Source organism: Vigna radiata, chromosome 8, assembly GCF_000741045.1.
Source record: "Vigna radiata var. radiata cultivar VC1973A chromosome 8, Vradiata_ver6, whole genome shotgun sequence".
Lineage (NCBI taxonomy): Eukaryota > Viridiplantae > Streptophyta > Magnoliopsida > Fabales > Fabaceae > Vigna > Vigna radiata.
The window spans coordinates 33581725-33602957 of record NC_028358.1 but is presented as its reverse complement, the minus strand read 5'-3'; the positions used below and the strand labels follow the sequence as shown (position 1 = coordinate 33602957).

Below are 21233 nucleotides of genomic sequence, written 5' to 3'. Positions count from 1 at the left end.
ATAAAGAAAGATGGATCATTGAATGGATCGATATATATAATCAGAACATTAGATTTTTTGAATTAATATTTCTTGAAAATTCTAGATTCATGACTAAATATAGAACTAAAGTTGAATTACACATGAAAAAAAATAAAATCAAAGTATGAATGGAATTGATGTCATGTTCAAAATTAGTGATCAATTAACAGAGCTGTACTAGAAAGCTAAACTGATGTCAAGTGGAACTTGAGTGAATTATCATCTCTGTACAGCAACTTGCGTTTCTTTGAAGAATATCCTAGGTATTGGTATATGATGCTGTTAAGACACTTTCTCAGGTTTAAGAGATCAACCGTTTCTATGAAACTTAAATCAGTTGTTCTGGATTTAGCACCAGCAAATTTCTTGTACTCCTCAAACACAGAAGATAAACACCAACTCTGCAGTTTTCTGAAGCATCCAACAACACAGCCAGTTCGATGCTGCAAATATATAAAACAAGGAATATTGATCACATTTTCAAATAGATATATGAAGTTCAAATTTATCAGTTTTTATCCAACATTGAATCTCACTCGTAAATCAATAAATAAAGCAAACAAAACCACAAAGCAAAATTATATATACACACCTTTCCTTGATTACAGTGGACTAGAACTGGGTGATTTCTCACGTCTGAAACCACAGAACAAGAAGCAAGTTAAAATGTATGATAATCACGATTCAAGAGATAATAAATAGTTCAATAAGATTGAGTTATATAAACATACCAATCAAAACTTTGACGGCCTCCAAGATCAAATCCTTAACGGCAGGCACAGAAAGATCCTGCAAAACAAGCATTAGCACAGAAAATAAAATAACTTTGAGGTTGAGTTTGAGTTTATAATGCAATCACGTATCAGATCATATTAATGTTTATGGAATTCAATCAAAATTCTTGCAAAAAAGAAAGTTAATTACCGTTTTGCCTTCAATACCAAAGTGGAAGAACTTGATATTTTGTGATTGAAGAAACTGTAGATTTTGCTGTGGATAGGGTTCAGGGCACAAATATCTGCAGCACATACCAGAATGAAACCCAGTGCATGGGAAAATTAACGAAGGAGGAAAGAAAAGAAACTGCGTTAAACTTACACGACGGAACGAAGATTCAGAGTTTCAAGAAAAGAGAAATTCGAAGATCGAGGGAAACTGCTGCGAAAAATACCCTCTTCCACCATTGAAAAGTTAGTTGGAGCAACCACAACTTCGTCTTCTTCCTCTGTTATCTCCACTTCCTCCATGGTTTTCTTAAACCTAATCACTGATATTATTCTTTCGAGTAATATTTAGTACTAGAAATAGATATAAATACTTATGATCTTGTGATTGTCTTTTTGGACCAAATCAACTTGGAAAGTTTGAATACGATATGCATGGCGGCTTACAAAAAAAATTACCCGAATATTTTTATTTTTTTTATGGGATTCATGGTTCGTTGATATTTACATATTTGTTTACGTACTGATTTATCTATAAATAAAAACTTAACAAATTTTTAGTCTTGGGAGATTCAAGTGGATTCGTTAAAGAAAAAAAAAAATAGGACTAAATTTGACTCGTCTTCACACTCAAAAGATAATTTTATTGTTTTTATCTTTGAAGATAATCCGTTGTTTGTGATGTATATGTAGAAAACAATTATATTAAAATCATGATAAAATTGAATTATCTTATTTGACAGCTTTTTATGATTAAACTAAATAAAAAGAAGAAAAAACAAAAAAAAATATAAAAATTAAAACTAATTAAAAACAGAATTATATTTGTGTGATATAATATTTTAAAGATTATTCAACGAAGAAGATTCCGAAAGATGTGTATGGAACTTCCAAAACATAGTCTTTCTGTTTTCAAGGAAGAGCTATGCAGTCAAATCCATTGCATGGTAAGACCACGTGGGTAAAAACAAACACACGTGCAAAACTGCAAATGGTTTCAAATTTCAAAAGGCGTGAAAACTGAAAGGAAAAAATTCTCATTAACAACTATAACTTTTTTTCACAACGAATATGTGACAGTTTGTGATTGGTCCGTTTCAAATATTTTTTTAGAATAAATTCAAACAGATCAATAAAATGATGACACATATTCTATTGTTAAAAAATTGTTAGAAAAAAATTGTTAAAATATCATTATCCAAAAAACCAAAAATTTACTCAAATAAAACCAAGGTGATGGAAAGAAAAAATAAATTATCTTTTAACAACTTTTTTTTCATAATTTTTTATCATTGATGATTAGTACATTTTAAATATACGAATTAATAAAATAATGATACGTAATTTATTATAAAAAAATTATATATTAATTCAATATCTTAAGCATTTTAGATCATAATTTAGTTAGTTATTATATTGTTTTTAATTTTATCAATGTTTATTATGCTTCTCCATATTTGTGTCATCTTTTTTACTATATTATTCCCTAGGATGCAAAACTTCACTCTTATATAATCGAGTTGCATTAAATTAATGCTGGGTGATAAGCATCGTTGAGTGCATCTATGCTTTAAATTTTAAATTTTAAATTTTAAAACAAGCATCTTTCAAACTAGATATTATGGTAGATTCTTATCACTATATTTTATTTTATTACTTATTATGCTTTATAAGTTGCGCAGCTTATCAATCATATTGACTCGTTGTGGATAATGCTAAACATGGATTACATATTGTTACGAGTTATTCTAAAAGGGAATACTTCGATGAGAAAGGCAGACATTTTCTATGCCAAATTGTTTTGTCTCTATGATTTTCATTACATATAACATCATAATAATGATAAGTTTACTATATCAAATAATGATTAAGGTTGAAATATTTTTTCATTAATGGTTTCGTCACATAAAACATTACGAAGAAATTGTTGTCTCTCACAGACATTTTATCACAAAAATAAAAACCAAATATCAAATAGGATAATGATATTTAGACAACATTTTTTTGACAGTGATTGGTCAAATATTATTCCACAATCAATAATAATAATCATAAACATTATTGTGGAGTAATTTTTGACTAATCACAAATTGACACGTAATCAATGTTCAAATATTATCAAAAAAATGTTGTCTAAATATCATTATCTTATCAAATAATACTTTATATCTTAATAATTTTTACTTAATTATAATTTTCACATCAACTAATAATAAGATCAATTTAAATTATATAAATGAATGTAAAATTCAATTTTATAACAAATCAGAAATCTCATTTCAAAAAATTATAAGTACGGATAAAAAAACAAATTTCATTTAACCGACCAAAATAGATCAAAATTAGATGAGATTGGGCACACTTGATTTTTCGCCCACCCTTACAAGTTGATTGGGAAGTTAAACAGAATATGGCTTACGTTTTAAGTGTTATAAAGAGTACACTTTCCAGACGAAGAGATGTAAGTGTGTTCAATCTCAGATCATCGTACTACAAATATAATATTAATAATCAACATCTTCAAATTAAGGAAGAAACGCTCCGAACAGTTTTATTAAAATATAAAAAAAAAATATGTATTATAGATTATACATATTAACTTCTCTATCTAAAATTAAAATTAATTTTCTTAATACGATTTAAATATAAAAATACATTTTTCTCTTATTATTTTTTTATAGCATACCAAAATAACTTGTTTATTAGACTTAAGGCCTAGTCAAACTTAAAAGTTTAAACAATTTAAAATTTAAGTCAAACGCAAATTTAATAAGTTTTCATATGAGGTGCAATTTTTAAATACAAAACATTATAAAAATATTAAATTTTACAAAGTTTATTAAAAAAAAAGTATATTTTTAGTCATCCTCTTTCTCTTGTAAACAAAAAATTACAAACTAATGATTTTGTCCGTAATGTCACCTAAATGAAATTCATTATTATTGGTTTAGGGAAAAAATAATATTTTTCGAATTAAATTATTTTATTATAGGTTTAAAACAAATATTAAAAAGACATTTTTGTATAAATTTTTCCTTAACTTGTGCTTAAATTAATTTTAATCTATATAAAAAGTTAAATTTATTTTCTTTACGTTTTTTTTATAAGAAAGAATTAAAGATGACGTTACCATTCCGTGTCCCCAACCAAAATGTTATGACTTTTTTCTCATAACGTTGTCAAAATTGTCACATTAACCATAATGACATCATTGCAATCACATATCATCATTATAAATCTACTTAAAGTAGAAATAAAACACATTTTAATATTCTACTTTTATTTTATTATATATGTTCTTGAAAAATATTAATGTTTGTCTTTATTATTAACAATACCACATTTTCTTTTTCATCTTTAATTTATTTTAAAATAATTTGTCGTTTTGTAAATCAGTATTTTAAGTATGAATCATGAAAATATTAATTAATTTTTAATAAATTTATAATTAAAGGACTGAAAGTATTATTATAATAGTGGATGAACTTTTCATTTATAGAAAGAAAGGAGAGGAATAAAAAAGAGTAAAAGCAGGTGATGTCGTTTTGCACAAAAGTTGAAAAGCATGGAAAGGCGGAAAGAAAGAGAGAGTTTGTGGTTTGAGTTGGCGGCACCAATTAATGCGATAGCGAGAAAAAGAAATGCGTGCGAGGGAGTGAGGAGTGAGTGAGGCGTCTTATTTTCTGTGTATAATCACATTTTCTTTTTTTTTTAAATAATAAAAAATAAATAAAGAAAAATTGTTGATTGGTTTAAGTAAAAAAAAAAAAGAAATAAAAAGGAAGGGGAAAAGAGATGGCACGTGTGGGAGAAGAGAGAGAAAGAAGAGATGAGAGTTGTGGTGAGGTTTGTGGAGAGGAGAAGTTTCTCTTTTGAGGAATGGGGTGGAGAAGGTGGGAAATGAGAATTGAAAGGCTTATGAATGGAGAAGAAGAAGCTCAACGTCATCATCCCTAATCCTCAACCTCATGGAATCATTCCACGCCGCAATTCCCCTATCTCTCAAGGACAAGGTTTTTTTTTTTTTTTTTTTTTTTAATTTCTTATCTCTTTTGTCGTTTCGTTTTTTTCAAATTGAATTCGTTGGTTTAAGAAAGTAACATTTCGTGTTCCAATGCTTTGCGTTAGAGTTAGGAGATGTCACGTGTTCAATTCAGATCAATATTTTTTTGTGCTGGATTTAGACTGCTGCGAGAATCAAATTCGATTTCTATTGAAGAGGTGTTTGATTTGTTTTTTTTTATTTTTTTGTGTGAACATTTTAAAAATGATTATTGTAGTTATTTATCGTGATGTAAGCTTTTTCTAACGGTAGTTGCACCGACACTTTTTATTATTTTTGTGATTGTAGGTTTGGTATTTGTAGCCATTGTGTGCATTGATGATGTGGCTTCAGTTTCGCTTACATCATGCTGTTCACGCGTGTATGATGTTGTTTCAGATTCACTGTGGATGATGAATTTGAGGAGTGGCGAAACAATGGATTCTGGAGCTTATCCGGAGCGTCCAGGGGAGCCAGACTGTTCATATTACATCAGAACTGGACTCTGTAGATTTGGTGCAACGTGTCGATTTAATCATCCTCCTAACAGGAAGCTGGTACAAGTTTGAATGCATTTATATCTACAAATTATGTTGTAATTTTATGATATATGTGTTTAAATTAGATGATGATACATGTTTCTAGACGGATTCATTCTCAATCTTTCCTATTGTCAAAATAAAATATTAAAATCTCTCTAGTTGGTCCAAGCTATGCACACTTGAAACTATTTGCTGTTGTCCTCTAACATCTTGTGTCCATCCCATGTTTTTGGTTAGCTTTTTTACTATGCAAAACACGTGCATTTCTATTCGTTGTACTGGATTATGACAGCATTTTAGCAGAGAAAGATGCACATAAACACTGGGGAGATGTTACTCTGTTGTATCTTCCTTTCTTGACGCAGCACTCCTAACTAACTTGGGGTGTGGAAAGGACATTTTTTTTTCTCTCTTTTTTGCTTTTCGCATACATGCTCTTTTTTCACATTAATGGTTTTACTTTACTGAAGCTACATAATGTTGAATCATACTGTGTTGTTGATTATTTTTACTTTTATATCATTTTACTACATGGTGAATATAATTGCTAATACTGATGATCTCCTATCAGGCTATTGCTACTGCAAGGATGATAGGCGAGTTCCCAGAAAGAATAGGACAACCAGAATGTCAGGCACGTATTAGTTTCTCAATGCAAGCATAAGGTGTACGTTGCTTCTTTGTTTGCGTGGTCTGGGAATCGTCTCCTTTTGGGTGGAGTTTAGCAATTTCTCCAAATCATATCAATCTTTGTGGGGTTAATGGTTGGATTTGGATTGACACTTTCATGAGGTTCTTGTGACCGTGGAAGGCTAGCCTAAAACTGTCAGTGAATTTGAAAGTTGTGGAGAAGGGAAGAATCATAAACTTGTGTGTTCATGACTTTGCCTAAATCATGTGGCTATTGTTGTTATCAGATTCAGTTTACTTTGGCTTTTATTTAATTAAAACCAACTTTTATTTAATTAAAAACCAACATATATTTATATTTATATGTGTGTATGTATATTTGTATATCAAAAAACCAATTGAACAATTGAAAAGCTAAGGTGCATTAAATAGAAAATCTTGTTCTTGTCATTCCATATATGTCTGTATGTATATTTCTATATCAAAAAACCAATTGAACAATTGAAAAGCTAAGGTGGATTAAATAGAAAATCTTGTTCTTGTCATTCCGAAGAACTGATTGTTATATATGTATGGCTTGCACGTATGTGTGCCATTCAGCTCTTAATAGCATGTGCTAATTCTTTATTTAAGCACTGATATCGACAGGAGCTCTAGTTACTATATTACTTCATGCTAGACTATGCACGCTTATTTTGATCTGATTTTCTTATTGATTTTGTATTTTTGTTCTTTATGAGTAATAGAGATGTTAAGTGTTAACATCAACCTTGATCTTTGGAGCACTAATGTCTATCTTTATTTAATCATTCACGATCACCATAATGAAGATGTCTTTTTTTTTTTTTTTTTTCTTTTTTCCAGTACTATCTGAAGACAGGAACTTGCAAATTTGGCGCCACATGCAAATTTCATCATCCTAAAGATCAGGCTGGGATTGCTGGAAGAGTTGCCTTAAATACTTTAGGCTATCCGCTCCGACCTGTTAGTTTTTAATATTTATTCATTTATAATCATGATTACAATAGTAGTTGCTCATGAATTTGTAGCTTATTATTGTATCTTCACTCATTTGGTAACCTTGAATTGTCAGACCTGCTTAAATTCAGATATTATGGTTATACTTTCCAAAAATTTGTGTACTTGATGCAGATATTTAATATATGACCTCTGAGCTTTATAGAAATTATACTTTCTGTCTGATTGATATTAGTGTTCATATAACTTACAAAATGTTTTCTTTGTCTCCTGATTCTGCAGAATGATCCTGAATGCACTTATTATTTGAGAACAGGACAATGCAAATTTGGAAACACTTGCAAATTCCACCATCCTCAACCGAGTAATATGATGCTTTCATTACAGGATTCTTCTGTTTACCCTACTGTCCATTCTCCAACTACACCAGGTCAGCAGTCGTATGCAGGAGGAATTACAAATTGGTCAAGGGCACCATACATCCCTAGTCCTCGCTGGCAGGTTCCTTCTAGTTATGCACCCTTAATTCTTCCTCAGGGAGTGGTTTCGGTGCCTGGGTGGAGTGCATATGGTGTAAGCTCACCCATTCTTTCCATAGGAAACAAACAATAACAACATAGTCTTATTGTGTTTTGACTGGTTCTAAGGCATGTCATATGGGTTTATGTTAAATGTACGTAGAAGTCATTTATTTCCATCAATATGATTATTGTTCCCCTGTAAAAATGATGCAGAAACTCTGTTGGTGTGAAATTTCACGGTATTTGTCTCTCAACAGAATTGGCGATATTCCTTTCACTTCTGTAATAATGCAACATGGTGCATATGTGCATAAACGTTTTGTTAGAACCTGCCCTGGCTGATTCAATGTCTTGATAGAATATTTATTTTTCAGGGTCAAGTGGGATCAATCTCTACTTCAGACAGTCATCAGCAAGCAATGAGAAATGGTCAAACATATGGAACTTCTCGCCAAGGTGAGCTAGCAAACGCAGGATCACATGGAGCATATTCTCAATTCCGTTCTGGCACTGTTCCAGTAGGGTTTTATGCATTGCAGAGGGAAAACATATTTCCTGAGAGACCTGGCCAGCCTGAATGCCAATTCTACATGAAGACAGGAGATTGTAAGTTTGGCGCAGTCTGTCGGTTCCACCACCCAAGCGAAAGGCTAATTCCTGCTCCTGACTGTGTCTTGAGTCCCATGGGCCTTCCTTTACGTCCGGTGAGTTGGGTTCTTGCTATGGAATTCTATCTGCCTAGTTGTTTTTCCTAGGTGTAAATTTTGTTATTTCAGATTTTATTCTTCATTATAGTTTTCAGGATTTTGAGTTTGACAACAATTTGATTCAGATTTAGTCTCCAAAAATTTCCTTGGTTATTTGATTATTTTTGCATTACCTCTTGTATTCGGATCCCCTCCTTTTTTTTTTTCCTTATATGACATGACCTTGTTGTTAGGAAGTGGCACTCATAATTCTACTACAGATAGCTTTCTATGCATGGATTTAATCATATTATATAGCAAAATGCTTATCGAATTGCATGTGGCAATACAATAATGTGAACATTGAAAATTGTTGTTTTAAGTTTGAAAATAATTTGAAGCCAGCCTAAGTTGGAATGGTTTGAAGCAGTTACATAGACACCACAGAGGATGTTGAGAAGGGTAATTAGTTTGAGTAGTTCGAAGTATGTATTTGTTATATTATCTTAATCAAACTATGATGACTGACAGCGTTAGGGTTTCTCCCTTTGGCTCTTGATTTATCATATCATTCACAAAATATGGACATGGTGTATATTAACTATTTTTAAGTTGGTGTAAAGTCTGTATAGTATTTTTGTGTATTCTCACATTTTCCTTCATTGAACTGGATAAATGCGTGGAAAGGTTATTTGTTTGTGGTAATTGGAGAAAAAGGGATGACCTGCAAATATTTGTGTCATCATTCTCTTCATTAGTTTGGTCTTGCAGTTTCAATTGTATTAGAGCGAGCTGATACGAGGCAGTGTCCCATTTGTTACAGGGAGAACCTTTGTGTGTCTTCTATTCACGTTATGGCATATGCAAATTTGGCCCAAGTTGCAAGTTTGACCACCCAATGGGAATTTTCACCTATAATATCTCTTCATCGCCTTCAGCTGATGCCCCGAGCAGGCATCTGCTACGATCTTCATCAGGAACTGCTGCGTTAAATTTATCTTCGGAAGGACTTGGTGAATCGAGCTCAGCAACACCCAGACGGCTTTCGTTATCAGAGACAAGACAGATACCATCTGGTGATGATGACATTGATGATGATGGATGATGATGTCTCTTGAAAATGGGTCATTTAGCTTTTACAATTTTTTTAAGGGGAGAGATGACTAATCTGTAAATTAATTTTCCATTGCTGGAGATGTACAGAGGTCATATATGTTTTTGATTCTGTCAATAAAATTAAATGCAGTTGGCAGAGTCATTTATTCTGGTTTCATGTTACCGGGCTCATTGGATAAATTTAAGCAAATGTTGTCACCTTAGGTCCAACCCAATGTGAACAATCCTTCTGTCCTGAATCCATCTTTCTTTCTAATTAACTTTTCACACTATGTAAAAACCTCCTTCTGGAAATCTGTAATGACTAAAGTTTACCTCCTCTGGATATTTATTGGTTGCAGGATTGAAATTGGTTGCAAAAACCTTACTCCCACTGCAGTTGGGTTTATGCTGTCTACTGTGCATGTATGGAATTCTTTTCAATGGCAAGCAAACAGTATCGCCAGAACCTTTCCATTTTTCATATTTTTGTACATTCTTCCCAGAATTTTACTGATCGAATTAAACTATGATTTTGTACATCCAATCCGAGTAAATATCAACTGGAGGAATGTAATTTAAATCTGTAGCTCTGTATTCTCCTTATTATGCATGCTATCTGTGGTGTTTGTCCTTGACAGATTTTGTTTTGCAGAAATTGGAAGGTAGAAAGTCTTGATTATGAATGTTGAGGCAGTGAAAGCTGAACCTTACTGATGTACTTTTGTTCCTCTAGAGAATGCTGGTTTCAGGCCATAAATTTCATGGTCCCATTACAGGTGGGTGGATTTCTGGAGTTGGGTTTGCAGTTCACATGCATCAAATCATAATCTGGAATTTATATCTTTAACGGAAGCTTTAGAGAGTCGCATTTTCGTTAGCTGAAGATAACACGAGTATGGTATTCCTGATCAAATTATTTGCTTGTTCTATAACTAAACTCATGCAGGTGCTGCTGATCCTATTCTTTCTTGTATAGGTTTACATTGTCATGAGAGATGCTAGTTTACTGCGTACCCGCAAAAATAATTATTGGATCGACTTTTGGCAGTTTTCTTATCCCTTAAATAATATAATTTCTACCATTACTGCAGAGTAATCGTGTAGAGTGAGTAGATGAAGGATTTTCTTCATTAATCGGTGAAGCAAACCAAATTTGTTGGGGTTTTGGTTTGCTTAGATTCACACTATATTCCGCTTCATCATTGTTGATATCAGACCTAGCGTGGGGTTGTACACATGCGATGTACGATGTACGATGCAACTGCAGTTAAACGACCAAGCAGGTGCTGACGAAAATATATAATGGAAGTCGAGGTGAAAAGAAAGCATGCTAGGACGAAAATAATTTTTATGACCGACAATCTTCACAGCTCAGTCAAATCAAGTTGAAAAGGGAAAGCACGTCTAAGATTATAGCCACTTCCAAAAAAGAGAGTAATGCAAGACATGATCTTTACTTAAAGTGAAAAAATGTTAATAATAAGAATAACAGTAACACCAAAAGCAATATTTATTTAGTCAATAACAACTCACGATCTTGTAATAATTTATTTTCCAACGTAAGCCCGACGTGATGTGGTTTGTGTCATCAAACATTTTTTAATAAAGATAATGATATTTTGATAATATTTTTTTTAATATTTTAATATTATTTATGTGTTATTTTTTTATGAATTTATTATGTTTTTTATGATTATTATTATTAATTGTGAAATAATTTTAAATAATTCAGATAATAACATATAAATAATGTTAAAATGTAATAAAAAAAATGTTGTGATATATCATTATTCTTTTAATAATGACCTAAACTTTCACAAATTCTAGGTATCATATGGTTCACATCTCGTCAACCTGTAAGAAATCTTAGTATATTTTGAATAAAATATATAAAATTTTTGCCGATATAGAATTTTTTGAAACAAAATAGCTTTGTTATATGTAAATTCGTATAATTGTTCTATGTGAAATGATTGCTAACATTAATGATATGTTAGCAATTGCTTACATTCATTGCGCAAAAAGAAAAATTTACGCCTACATAAAACCAATTGATGGAAGTGTTTCCATAAAATAGAAAGTGCAATGAGAACAACGTTATTTCGAAAGCATTATGCGGATAATTACTTTTATGTATGGATTTTTTGGAGTATTATACAGTGGTGCAAGGTTTGAAGTTGTCCACTGAAAAATTATTTTTTTGACATCAGTTGACAACTTATTTATGAGAATATTTTGATTATTAAAAGAAGTTAACTTTTATATTTATAAAAGAAAATAAAAGATAAAATAATGAATGTAAAAAATTATTTGGCGATATTCTTAATAGAAAAGTGGTAACATTGTGAATAAATCCCATGGGATTATGAACTAGAGAGAGTTGGGGGACAACAGGGGTCAGACAGACACTGTGGTCTCTGCTTTCAAATTAAACACTTGTTGTTGTGTTTACTCTGCAGTGTTTTCCCTGGTCCAACTCGAGTGTGCAAAGCTAGCTCTGTAGTTCATTAAACTCTTGGCTCTCCATCACCACCAACCTAGGAAGCACTTGTCAAGATGACCTCTTCTGTTCACGCTCATGGCCTCATCATCTCTCTCATTTTTCTGTCTATTTTCTTACCCAATGTGAATGTGAGTTTCTCTCCTCTTCCTCTCCCCTAAATCCAAACGAATGTGTCAAAATTTGTAGCTCAATTTTCTTAATCTTCATTATAAGCAGGCAAATGGTGGTGCAGCATCCATGCAGATGATGATGATGAATGAGAGCCGGAGAAAATTGGGAAGTTTCCAGATATGCGCACTATGCACCTGCTGTGGTGGAGCCAAAGGGATCTGCTTGCCCTCTCCATGTTGCTATGCCATCAATTGTAACATTCCCAATAGACCTTTTGGCTTCTGCTCTTTCACCCCTAAAACATGCAATTGCTTTCAATGCCATCTTTAGTTCTTTCTCTTGCAACTTCCCTAAAGTTAATCACAGTTTTTCACCTTCCAATCATGATACTAATTCGGGTATTATATTGGGGTGCCGCATTTGTAATATCTTTTGCTATTTTTTTATTCATAATGGTTCCTGCATCAATGCAATTAGCCTTGGTATGTGTATTATTCTCCCTTTTCTATGTGTTTTATGATACTAATACCAACGCTTCTATAATGTCAATTATTAATAAAGCAAGAATATTGCACTTCTGTATTGGTAAATTTGTGCCTGCGGGCTTTTGTTTGGAGTGTTGCAACTAAATTCTGCAGTGTTTTGGAATCTTTCTGACCTCATTTCGCAACAACCCATGCACTCTTGTAAGGATAATTTAAGGATCCAACTGGAATTGCTTGTGGCTGTTCTAGTATTTTCTGAAGTGTTCTCCGAATAAGTTCTCTTGAAGGTGCTATTGCATTCTATTAATTATTTTTATATTTTTAAACAAGTATTCTCGTTCTCATTAAATATTTTTTTGCTTTTATTTCTTCAATTATAACCTAAGAACACCCGTTGAGATTTGCCTGAACTATATTGATGTTGCTATCTTGCTGCAGAAATCATTTTATACTACTGAAAACTTAGAAAATAGCAAACTTTTTGGTCGTTTTGAGGGGGAGTAAAAGTTCACTGGCCAGTGACCACTACTAATTTGTCTGTTTTTGAAATCTTAAACTGCATCAAGTCTTGTTATTGTTCAGATCCAAAATCTGTGACTGTCTTGTAATATGTTCTGTGAAGGAAAATGTTGAATAAAGCGATGATCCAAGTAGAAACAAAATGAAGATAAAAAGAACGATCATATGGTATAAACTCAACCTCCATCAACTCTTTTCAAATGAACTTGACATGACATCTTACTTTTATCAAATCAAAATTAGCAAAATGTTTACTCAAGAGAAAAACAGGGTGGAGAATCTAAATTACATGTTTCTAACTACCCTCTTATCATTATTTTATTTCCCTTCAAAGCTTATCCAATAAAAGGAGGAAAATTTTCACTAAAGGCACCCAGCTTATTTAAGAAAAAAAAAATATTCCAGGAGTCATGTCCATGTGATCTTATAAGCTTTCTCTGTATGTCTTACTCATGATCCACCCTTGTTGAAGCTACAAGTAGCATTTCTCTTCACATATAATGTTTTTTTCTGTACAAAATTTACATAAAATTTGTTTGCCAATCCAATTCTTACTCTGACTGTGGAAATGGATCCACCCAACATTCATCCTCCTTAACTGCCTTTTCCCAACGTTTCCTAAAAATATCTAATTCCCGGTAAGAAAGCCTCCTCACCTGCAGAATGTTAATGTTAGTGACGACAGAAAAAAGTATGTATCACTCAGATATACTAAATGTTTGGCATAAAATTTTCTCATGCAAGAATCTCAAACATGTAAAGCCAAATGGCAAAGCAATTAGTTTTTGTTATTTAAGGTAACAAGTGACTATATTATGAAAGTTAAGTTTAAAGGTAAGTATTGCCTATTTCATTGGCTTCCATCAAACATCAAAGGGGACCCCCCAAAAAGTTGTTTTTCTTTACCACATCCAGAGGCACAAGTTTTGCAAAAAAAAATCTGATAGGTATCAGTGTATGAATCAAAATCAGACAAAAGCGTGATTTTTGAGGTACATTCAGACAGTACTTGAATTGACAAATCATGACAACATGGTAACTTACGTCTACTCTATGATCCTTTTCCTGTGGTTTAAGCTGCAAAACACAGATAAGCTTCAGTTTCTAAGAAGATAGAATGCGAGACACACATACAAGGTAAGAATTGAGCTAAGAAATTATAGTGATTTAGAAAATTAAAACAAGTATTTCTTCATAATTAAACTCCAATAAAAATGCCATTTTTCTGACCACAGTCTGATCTACTCCTCCGAGGGTGGGACGATTGTAGTGGATAATGTATTCAGCATCCACAACACCAACGCTTTTTGTTCGATCTCCCTACACCCATCAGAGATAAGATCAGATTGAACAAGGCAAAAGTAGAAGGAGAATGAAAAAAGGAAAAAGTTTTAATACAGTTTGTTGAGTTATTCTCTAATTAAAATTTGTGTTTCATCATGCTAATCGCCTTTGATTCTAGTTGCCACTATGAAAACAAAGGTTACCCAAATAAAAAGTTCATTTTTTTTTATTTGAAAATAGTACCAGCCATGTCTATGGTATTCTATATAGAAAAAGGAAATCAAATTTAACCAAACATGGCTTAACTTGCCTGAGCACAGTAGCCAAGTTGCATGTCTAGACCCCATGCATGGATCAAATCATTCTGTAAATCAAACCACAGATTGTGAATAAATTGAAACCAGTATAGAGCAATGCTTATGGTAATGCTCCACAGCATCATTAATAGCACTGAGTGGAGCACCTGAATCATATACCAAACACAACGCCATGCAGCTCTTGAGAAAACAGGAGCCATCATTTCTATCCACCTGGAGAAAATTGCTTCACCTTTTATTTCTTCCACCGTTTAAATAAAGGCAAATCCACCTTAAATTTTGTCTTTACAACATTAAAATCTTACCCTGTACAAGGTGGAGCTGTACTGTTTTTATCGCACCCTTTACCATCATTACCAGCTCTGAAGGTCCTTCTGCAAACACAACGACCAAAAGCATCCATAAAAAAAGCATTTTCTTCAAAGCACACTTATCTAGTAACAACATCACTTCAAGGAAAACACAAGACAGGCTTGTCTTCCCTGAGTTTTTCAACAAAGGTTCATAACCACTGATTGTATGGTTAGTATTTGGTAACTACCTTAACCCAAAAAAACCATAAGCAAAACTAGAAATAGGGGAGATGAGATGAACTTTATAGAAAGTGTATAGAAGTGAACCTGTGCACATTTGACCTCCTCAAACGTGCAGTAATCTGATGATGCACTTCTGAGTTCTTAGGATCCAGTGCTGGCTGTGATATCTCTAACCCTTCAAGTTTGATAATAGAAACATACCTGAAAATAGTTTAAGAAATATGGTATAAATCATGAAACAGAGTAGTTATATTTGGATGAAAGGCCATGATCATCAAACTATATAATTGCAATGAACAAATGCTAAAAGGGAACTCTACATACTTATCTGGGTGGAAGTATTCCACTCCCAGGTCCTCATCCCAAAGGAATATGTAATCATAGTCTTCAACTATGTCAGGGTGTAAGAAACGTTTTGCAAACCACCTAGTGATTGAAAACATGCCCATGATAAAAACACAATCAGAATAACAAATAGTATTCAAAATATGGATCTGGTGGAATGTGAAATCACCCTAGAAACCTACCATTTGCCTTGACCGTTTACTGACACATGAATGACACGACTATTCCACTCAAGATCATTCCATCCATCAACAGTACCATCATAGTGGAAGAGCATCACAGTGAAATTACTTTCTAGAAACTGCAATGTAGTGTAGAAAGAGAGTCACAAACCCATAAACAACAAGAGTACTTGTTATGAACAATATGTACAAAACTCATTAAGGTACCTTTTTGACCATTTTGTCCACAAGGTCTTTCTGCTTTATCCCAACTGCCATCGCAAACAAACTGCTGGATGCATTTATCTTACCCTTAACATACCAGAAGAAAAGAAAAAGGGTTTAGTACCTTTATCTTTTTTGTCTCAACTTTTTCAGATTTTGGCATTTAGCCTTTAATTTAAATTTTGACCAACCAAAGTCACTAAAACTTTAGTTACCACTTTTAGCCTCTGCTATTAGATAAAATGTTAATTGATACACATAATTGGCAGTCTAATAACTTGTCACGTAACAAGACAATCATGGATAGTATTTTTGGTAAGCTGTATTATCTATTCAGATCAGTTGATGACAAGAGAAATTGCACTTAATCCAAAATTACAGATTGATAAAAATTCAAATAAAGTTTCAGAACCCAAAAGCCAAGAAACCCAAAAGAACATAACCAATGAACACAGTGTTGGTGGTGATGATATGAGTTCTCTTTGCCAAACGAGTGTAAACTAAAGAGACTGCATATTCTTCATCAATAAATTATAAGAGAGATATATAGAAACTCACTTCAGCAGGTTCTACAGTGTGATGACCTCTCTTTCTAGGCATGGGAGGATCCCAGAGAGGTCGCAAATCGAAACTGGAAGTGGAGGACACTATGCCTGCAGGTAATGCCTCACTACCCTTAGGCCTGCACTGGTTCTACTAAACAATATAAACAAATATTAAGCACCAAAATTCAGTACCTGAAAAAATTGCACACGATCAAGAAAAGTAAATGCCTGGTGAGAAATCAAACCTTGCATTTATCAACTGTTGCGGTTTGTTGAACGTCTATTTTCCAGCTTGATAGCCTCAGCTGCATGGAGTTTGGAAGAATGTGATGAATCCTACTTAATCAAAGGCAAAGTCGTTAAGAGACAAGGATGATTCATATATACCTGTGTTGAGAAGAGCAAACTCGTGAAAATTATAACAGCACAGATTAAAGAAACTGCTGGGAACATGGCATAAAGACATGATCTTTTACTCTTTGAATCACCACCAGACAAAGCCTGGTCCAACATAAGACAAGGTTAGATAAAAGCAACACAAAATGTTTTTTTCATAAAAATTAAAGACCTTTATGGTACCCTTTTTCACAACTTTTACAAATCATGATTATTTTTTCATCATCAATTTCTTATGTAAGACAAATGAGGCATAACCCTTATAGCCATAGGCCGTGCAAAAAAAAAAAAGAGGAAAGCATCAAAGAAAATAAAACAGAAGAAAAAACATGATTATGGGTGGCCCCATTTTTAGAGAAAGAAAAGGGAAACATGAATCGAAGCAAAAAGTACGATGATAATAGAAGGGAAGAAAGAAATGATACTCGAGAAGGTGACTTCATATTTGGTTTTGAAAAGCAGAGAAGGGTGGTATGGTGTGATGAAAATCAAAAGCAAAGGTCATGGAAAAGTGTTGATTAGACAGAAGCAACATTCAAGATAGAGAGAATGCAAATTAGTGGCGAAGATGGTGATCGTGGTCGTAATCCCAATCACAAATCTCAATTCTAAGACATAGAAAAATTAAATAAAATGGATAAGTTTCTTTCCCTTAATTTTGAGTATATAGTTAGTTTACGTAAGGAGCGGGAACGGAACAACCAATGCCACAAACAAACAAACTGACAAATATCATTGTTAGAACATCAAATTCATCTAATTTCTTATCTTTTCTTTCTTTCTTCTTTATTAGGAAAAATTAAGGTGGTTACAAATAATGCACACTTATTTGTCTTCTTCTTCTTGTTCATTCCGATCCCATTTTAATCTCAATACCATTTTTTTTACAATTCTAATGTACCTTGTAACTATGATCAAATAATACTATTAATTAATTTCATACTGTAACTTTCTTCTTATTTTTTAGGATTGAATATCTTTTTTTCTAAAACTATTTTAAAAAAAATATGTTGGTTCTTAATATAAATTTTATATGTATATTGTGATTATACTTTATGAAGTTCATGTAATTACTCTTTAGAAAACTATATGTAAAAGATTTTGCATGCAATGAAGAGTTTTAGAGTCAACTATTTTCTTAAAGTGAAGGGAAGAAAAGTACGTAATGAAATATAATTTTTAAAAGTAATATGTAGAGGAAAAATATATTTAAATTTTAAAAAAAAAGTTAGTTTATATATGTCTAAGAATGATTTAATAGAAATTGTGTAATTTGATTAGAATATATTTTAAAATTATTCTTACCTGTGTTAAAAAGTGGATTTATATCTAACCGAATACAAAATGAATTTAGAAGATGACTTTTACACTCATTTGAGTATATTACAATTTAGTCTAATTAATTAGAGTTGTGGTGTAATTGAATAACAAAATTTATTATTATTATTATTATTATTATTATTATTATTATTATTAAAGTTAAATATGTTTTTTTTCTTCAAATTATTATAAAAAATATTGTCTTTAAATTGAATTATAAAATATTGAATATTTGTATTTTATGAAAGTTAGTATAAAACATTCTTTTAGAAACTAAATATATTTTTCATAATAATTTAGGAGCGAAAAACATATATAATTATTATTGTTATTTTGTATAAGTTTATTAAACTAATAATATTATTCTCCTGCAATATAAAACTCTTCCTATTGAGATATCATGTGATTGGATTTGAAGCCAATGAAAAAGGTAACAGAGACAACCATGTTGATCATATTGGTGTTTTGTTTGTATTTGGTTATTGAATATTCCTTTTTAGTGAAGTTATCAGCCAAATAAGTCAAATAGAAAAGATTCTAAATTTTTTTTTTCTAACATTTGATAAACATAAAAATTGATTTAAATAATTTGAAAAGAAAGATAAAAATATTGTAAATTCAAATATTCTCACCAACGACTACCAATAAATAAATATATATATATATATATATATATATATATATATATATATAATCTACTCACAAATATAAAGAAACTTCTTTCACTTATATATAAATATAATTTCTTTTGTTGATTTGTGTGATATTCCAAAATATCATATACTCATATAATATAATAGGATTCAGCTATTATAATATGCAAAAACAGTTGAGAGATAGAGATAACAGTATTAAAATATATATACAGTCATCCAAAATATAGAAGAAAATTAAAACGAAATAAAACTTGAGTACAAGTTTCCAAAGTTCTCCAAAATCAAAGCTAACTAAACTTTAAAGAGACCTAAAGAGTGTTTTCCAAAATAACGAACTATTTAAACTAAGAACTAGTAAAAGTTCTAAGTACTAGGAGTTGGGTCTTCTTCAATCTCCAATGCTTGCTCCAAAGGCACCTACTGCTTACATCCAAAGAATTGGATGATCATCGTAAGGGAGAAGGCAAACACATGCAACACATACAATGCAAGGGTGAGCTAGGTCTCAAACAAAGATCATTTCAATTCAATCTAGCATTTCCAAGAACGTCCATACACACATAAACATGTAAGTCATCATAAACTTAAACATTTAGTTCACAAAACTCATTAAAGCAAGCATCATATCATGTTAAGACTCCTAGACACGTCCGCACATTGAATGTATGTAAAGCTGGGACGGGTTGTGCACTTGTGGTGACCTCTACTGCTTTGCAAAGCCATTGCCGAGGGGTTTCATCCGACCACATACAAAGCTAGTTCGTTACCGCGGAATAGACATCCGGTGATAGCGCCTACCCTAGGACCTTCCACTACTCTCACCACACGCATCAATCCTCTCTAAGTAAGAATGAAAGACCGTTAGAGTGTTAGGGATAACCCCCCATATGGAAGCCTCTTACATTCATTCAATACACTAATTGATCTCACCTAGAGATCTTAATTTCATATTCAATCCGACCACTTTAAATCACATGATATTTCTCTTGAATCAATAATGTACCTCATAAACCACTTTGATTCATCAAACATAAAATTTCATAGTCATTCAAGTGCATTCTTACTATATTGTCTCATACCAAACTCATACACCATCATACAACATCAACCATGTCATAAAAACAACTCATACATTACATACTTTCACAAAACTGTCACTTATTAACACAAATTTCTTTATGACTTTTAATTATCAATACTTAAGTAATTCAAACAGCTTGGAGACCCTCACCAATGGCTTCGAAAGGGTCAAAAACTCTCAAAACGACCTAAAGAACATCCAAAACAGACATCTGGAACCCCACAAACTATTAAAAACAAACACAATAGCAGAAAAGGGCGCCCGGGCACCACAATTAAGCTGAAACAACGCGTTGAAGGGCGCCCAGCCCCCTTTTGGGGCGCCTAGGCGTGACATCTGCAGATTTTTCTGCATAATTAAGCAACTCTAACCCCCTTTTACCAACTATAATCATTTTGGTAAGCTTCTACCACCCATAAATCAACTTTCATGCTAAATTAAACTTACCTAAACAATTCTAATCCTTTCTAACATTATTATAAAGTGTATATGCATTGATTTAGGTTCTACAACTTCAATTTTATCAACCTAGAGGTCTAAATTCAATTCTACAACTTGGAGTTTGTTTTTAACCATTTAAACATGCCTACTAAGTCACACATGACCTACCTAAGTTACCTAAACTAACTAGGATCACCAAGAATTCCTAACTCTAAATTTGACCACCACACTTCCTTTCTAACTCTAAAACACTAATTTTTCCCAAATTAGAGACCCAAAACCCGATCTTACCTTTTTGCACCAATTTTGACCAATTTAGTGACTCAAACAAGTCACAATACAGTGGATAAAACTGTCCCAACAGTCCAATAACGTTGCAAACCTCATTTGCTCAAAATCACTACCTCACTTCCTCTAAAATGGCCTAAAATTGACCCTAAAGACACTTGATTTCCTTTCTAACAGCACTACCACAGAATTTTCATGCCAAAACAGTTCCAACATACACAATTCCACCATTCTAAGTCATTCCAAACAGTTTATAGCCATCAATCACCAAATTCACATAACACACACTTCCATACATGCATTTCAAGTTTAACTAGAACCAAGTTCATGCTTCCACAACATACCACTACAAATTTTATCATGCATTCACCCCACACAGTAAAATCAAGAGTGGAACTAGCTCCCCTTACCTCTAGTGTAGACAACCAAGCTCAAGTAGGAACCCTAGACCACTTGCTTGCACTCCCAAAATGTTAGAATCACCTATAAATCATCAATTGATGATGGAAAGCGAATCTTAAAACCAAATAGAAGCTAGATTATGGAAGAAAACGAAAT

At 32.4% G+C, this 21233-nt stretch overlaps 4 protein-coding genes across 6 annotated transcripts; 2 read left to right on the top strand and 2 right to left on the bottom strand.

The window, feature by feature from the left end:
* Positions 1-206: 206 nt before the first annotated feature.
* Positions 207-1275, bottom strand: LOC106770566 (probable tyrosine-protein phosphatase At1g05000). Its single transcript, XM_014656367.2, has 5 exons — positions 1120-1275; positions 946-1039; positions 753-810; positions 614-657; positions 207-464 (listed from the first exon to the last, which is right to left on the bottom strand). The coding sequence occupies exons 1-5, from the start codon at positions 1266-1268 to the stop codon at positions 207-209; spliced, it is 603 nt and encodes a 200-aa protein (XP_014511853.1). The 5' UTR covers positions 1269-1275.
* Positions 1276-4577: 3302 nt separating this feature from the next.
* On the top strand, positions 4578-9999 carry LOC106772428 (zinc finger CCCH domain-containing protein ZFN-like). 3 transcript variants are annotated; one of them, XM_022785257.1, is made up of 7 exons: positions 4578-4978; positions 5317-5564; positions 6121-6183; positions 7044-7163; positions 7440-7730; positions 8053-8382; positions 9188-9999. In XM_022785257.1, the coding sequence occupies exons 1-7, from the start codon at positions 4888-4890 to the stop codon at positions 9467-9469; spliced, it is 1425 nt and encodes a 474-aa protein (XP_022640978.1). In that variant the 5' UTR covers positions 4578-4887; the 3' UTR covers positions 9470-9999. The 3 variants fall into 3 exon arrangements, with proteins under 3 accessions (XP_022640978.1, XP_014514309.1, XP_014514310.1); XM_014658823.2 differs by having other exon boundaries at positions 4585-4978; positions 5407-5564; XM_014658824.2 differs by lacking the exon at positions 4578-4978 and adding an exon at positions 5084-5186 and having other exon boundaries at positions 5407-5564.
* Positions 10000-11709: 1710 nt separating this feature from the next.
* LOC106771685 lies at positions 11710-12658 on the top strand. Its single transcript, XM_014657690.2, has 2 exons — positions 11710-12093; positions 12182-12658. Exons 1-2 carry the CDS (start codon positions 12019-12021, stop codon positions 12404-12406), a joined length of 300 nt encoding a protein of 99 aa, XP_014513176.1. The 5' UTR covers positions 11710-12018; the 3' UTR covers positions 12407-12658.
* A 707-nt stretch (positions 12659-13365) lies between these two features.
* LOC106771292 lies at positions 13366-17601 on the bottom strand. The gene is made up of 14 exons (XM_014657246.2): positions 17315-17601; positions 16881-16994; positions 16739-16798; positions 16507-16641; positions 15952-16035; positions 15745-15863; positions 15542-15643; positions 15302-15418; positions 14987-15055; positions 14828-14894; positions 14675-14728; positions 14311-14400; positions 14125-14157; positions 13366-13736 (listed from the first exon to the last, which is right to left on the bottom strand). The coding sequence occupies exons 1-14, from the start codon at positions 17330-17332 to the stop codon at positions 13632-13634; spliced, it is 1167 nt and encodes a 388-aa protein (XP_014512732.1). The 5' UTR covers positions 17333-17601; the 3' UTR covers positions 13366-13631.
* Between the last annotated feature and the right edge of the window lie 3632 nt (positions 17602-21233).

What these genes read in the sequence shown, in the direction of transcription:
- LOC106770566 (XM_014656367.2), bottom strand. Translation starts at nt 1,268, where the DNA reads ATGGAGGAAGTGGAGATAACAGAGGAAGAAGACGAAGTTGTGGTTGCT. An exon ending in TTGGTATTGAAGGCAAAACG is followed by an intron (nt 811 to 945) that starts GTAATTAACTTT and finishes CTTGTTTTGCAG; the next exon opens with GATCTTTCTGTGCCTGCCGT. An exon ending in TCCACTGTAATCAAGGAAAG is followed by an intron (nt 465 to 613) that starts GTGTGTATATAT and finishes ATATATTTGCAG; the next exon opens with CATCGAACTGGCTGTGTTGT.
- LOC106772428 (XM_022785257.1), top strand. Translation starts at nt 4,888, where the DNA reads ATGGAGAAGAAGAAGCTCAACGTCATCATCCCTAATCCTCAACCTCAT. An exon ending in CCCTATCTCTCAAGGACAAG is followed by an intron (nt 4,979 to 5,316) that starts GTTTTTTTTTTT and finishes TTGTGATTGTAG; the next exon opens with GTTTGGTATTTGTAGCCATT. An exon ending in TAGGCTATCCGCTCCGACCT is followed by an intron (nt 7,164 to 7,439) that starts GTTAGTTTTTAA and finishes CTGATTCTGCAG; the next exon opens with AATGATCCTGAATGCACTTA.
- LOC106771685 (XM_014657690.2), top strand. Translation starts at nt 12,019, where the DNA reads ATGACCTCTTCTGTTCACGCTCATGGCCTCATCATCTCTCTCATTTTT. An exon ending in TTTTCTTACCCAATGTGAAT is followed by an intron (nt 12,094 to 12,181) that starts GTGAGTTTCTCT and finishes CATTATAAGCAG; the next exon opens with GCAAATGGTGGTGCAGCATC.
- LOC106771292 (XM_014657246.2), bottom strand. An exon ending in ACAGCTCCACCTTGTACAGG is followed by an intron (nt 14,895 to 14,986) that starts GTAAGATTTTAA and finishes AATTTTCTCCAG; the next exon opens with GTGGATAGAAATGATGGCTC. An exon ending in AAAAGGATCATAGAGTAGAC is followed by an intron (nt 13,737 to 14,124) that starts GTAAGTTACCAT and finishes AACATTCTGCAG; the next exon opens with GTGAGGAGGCTTTCTTACCG.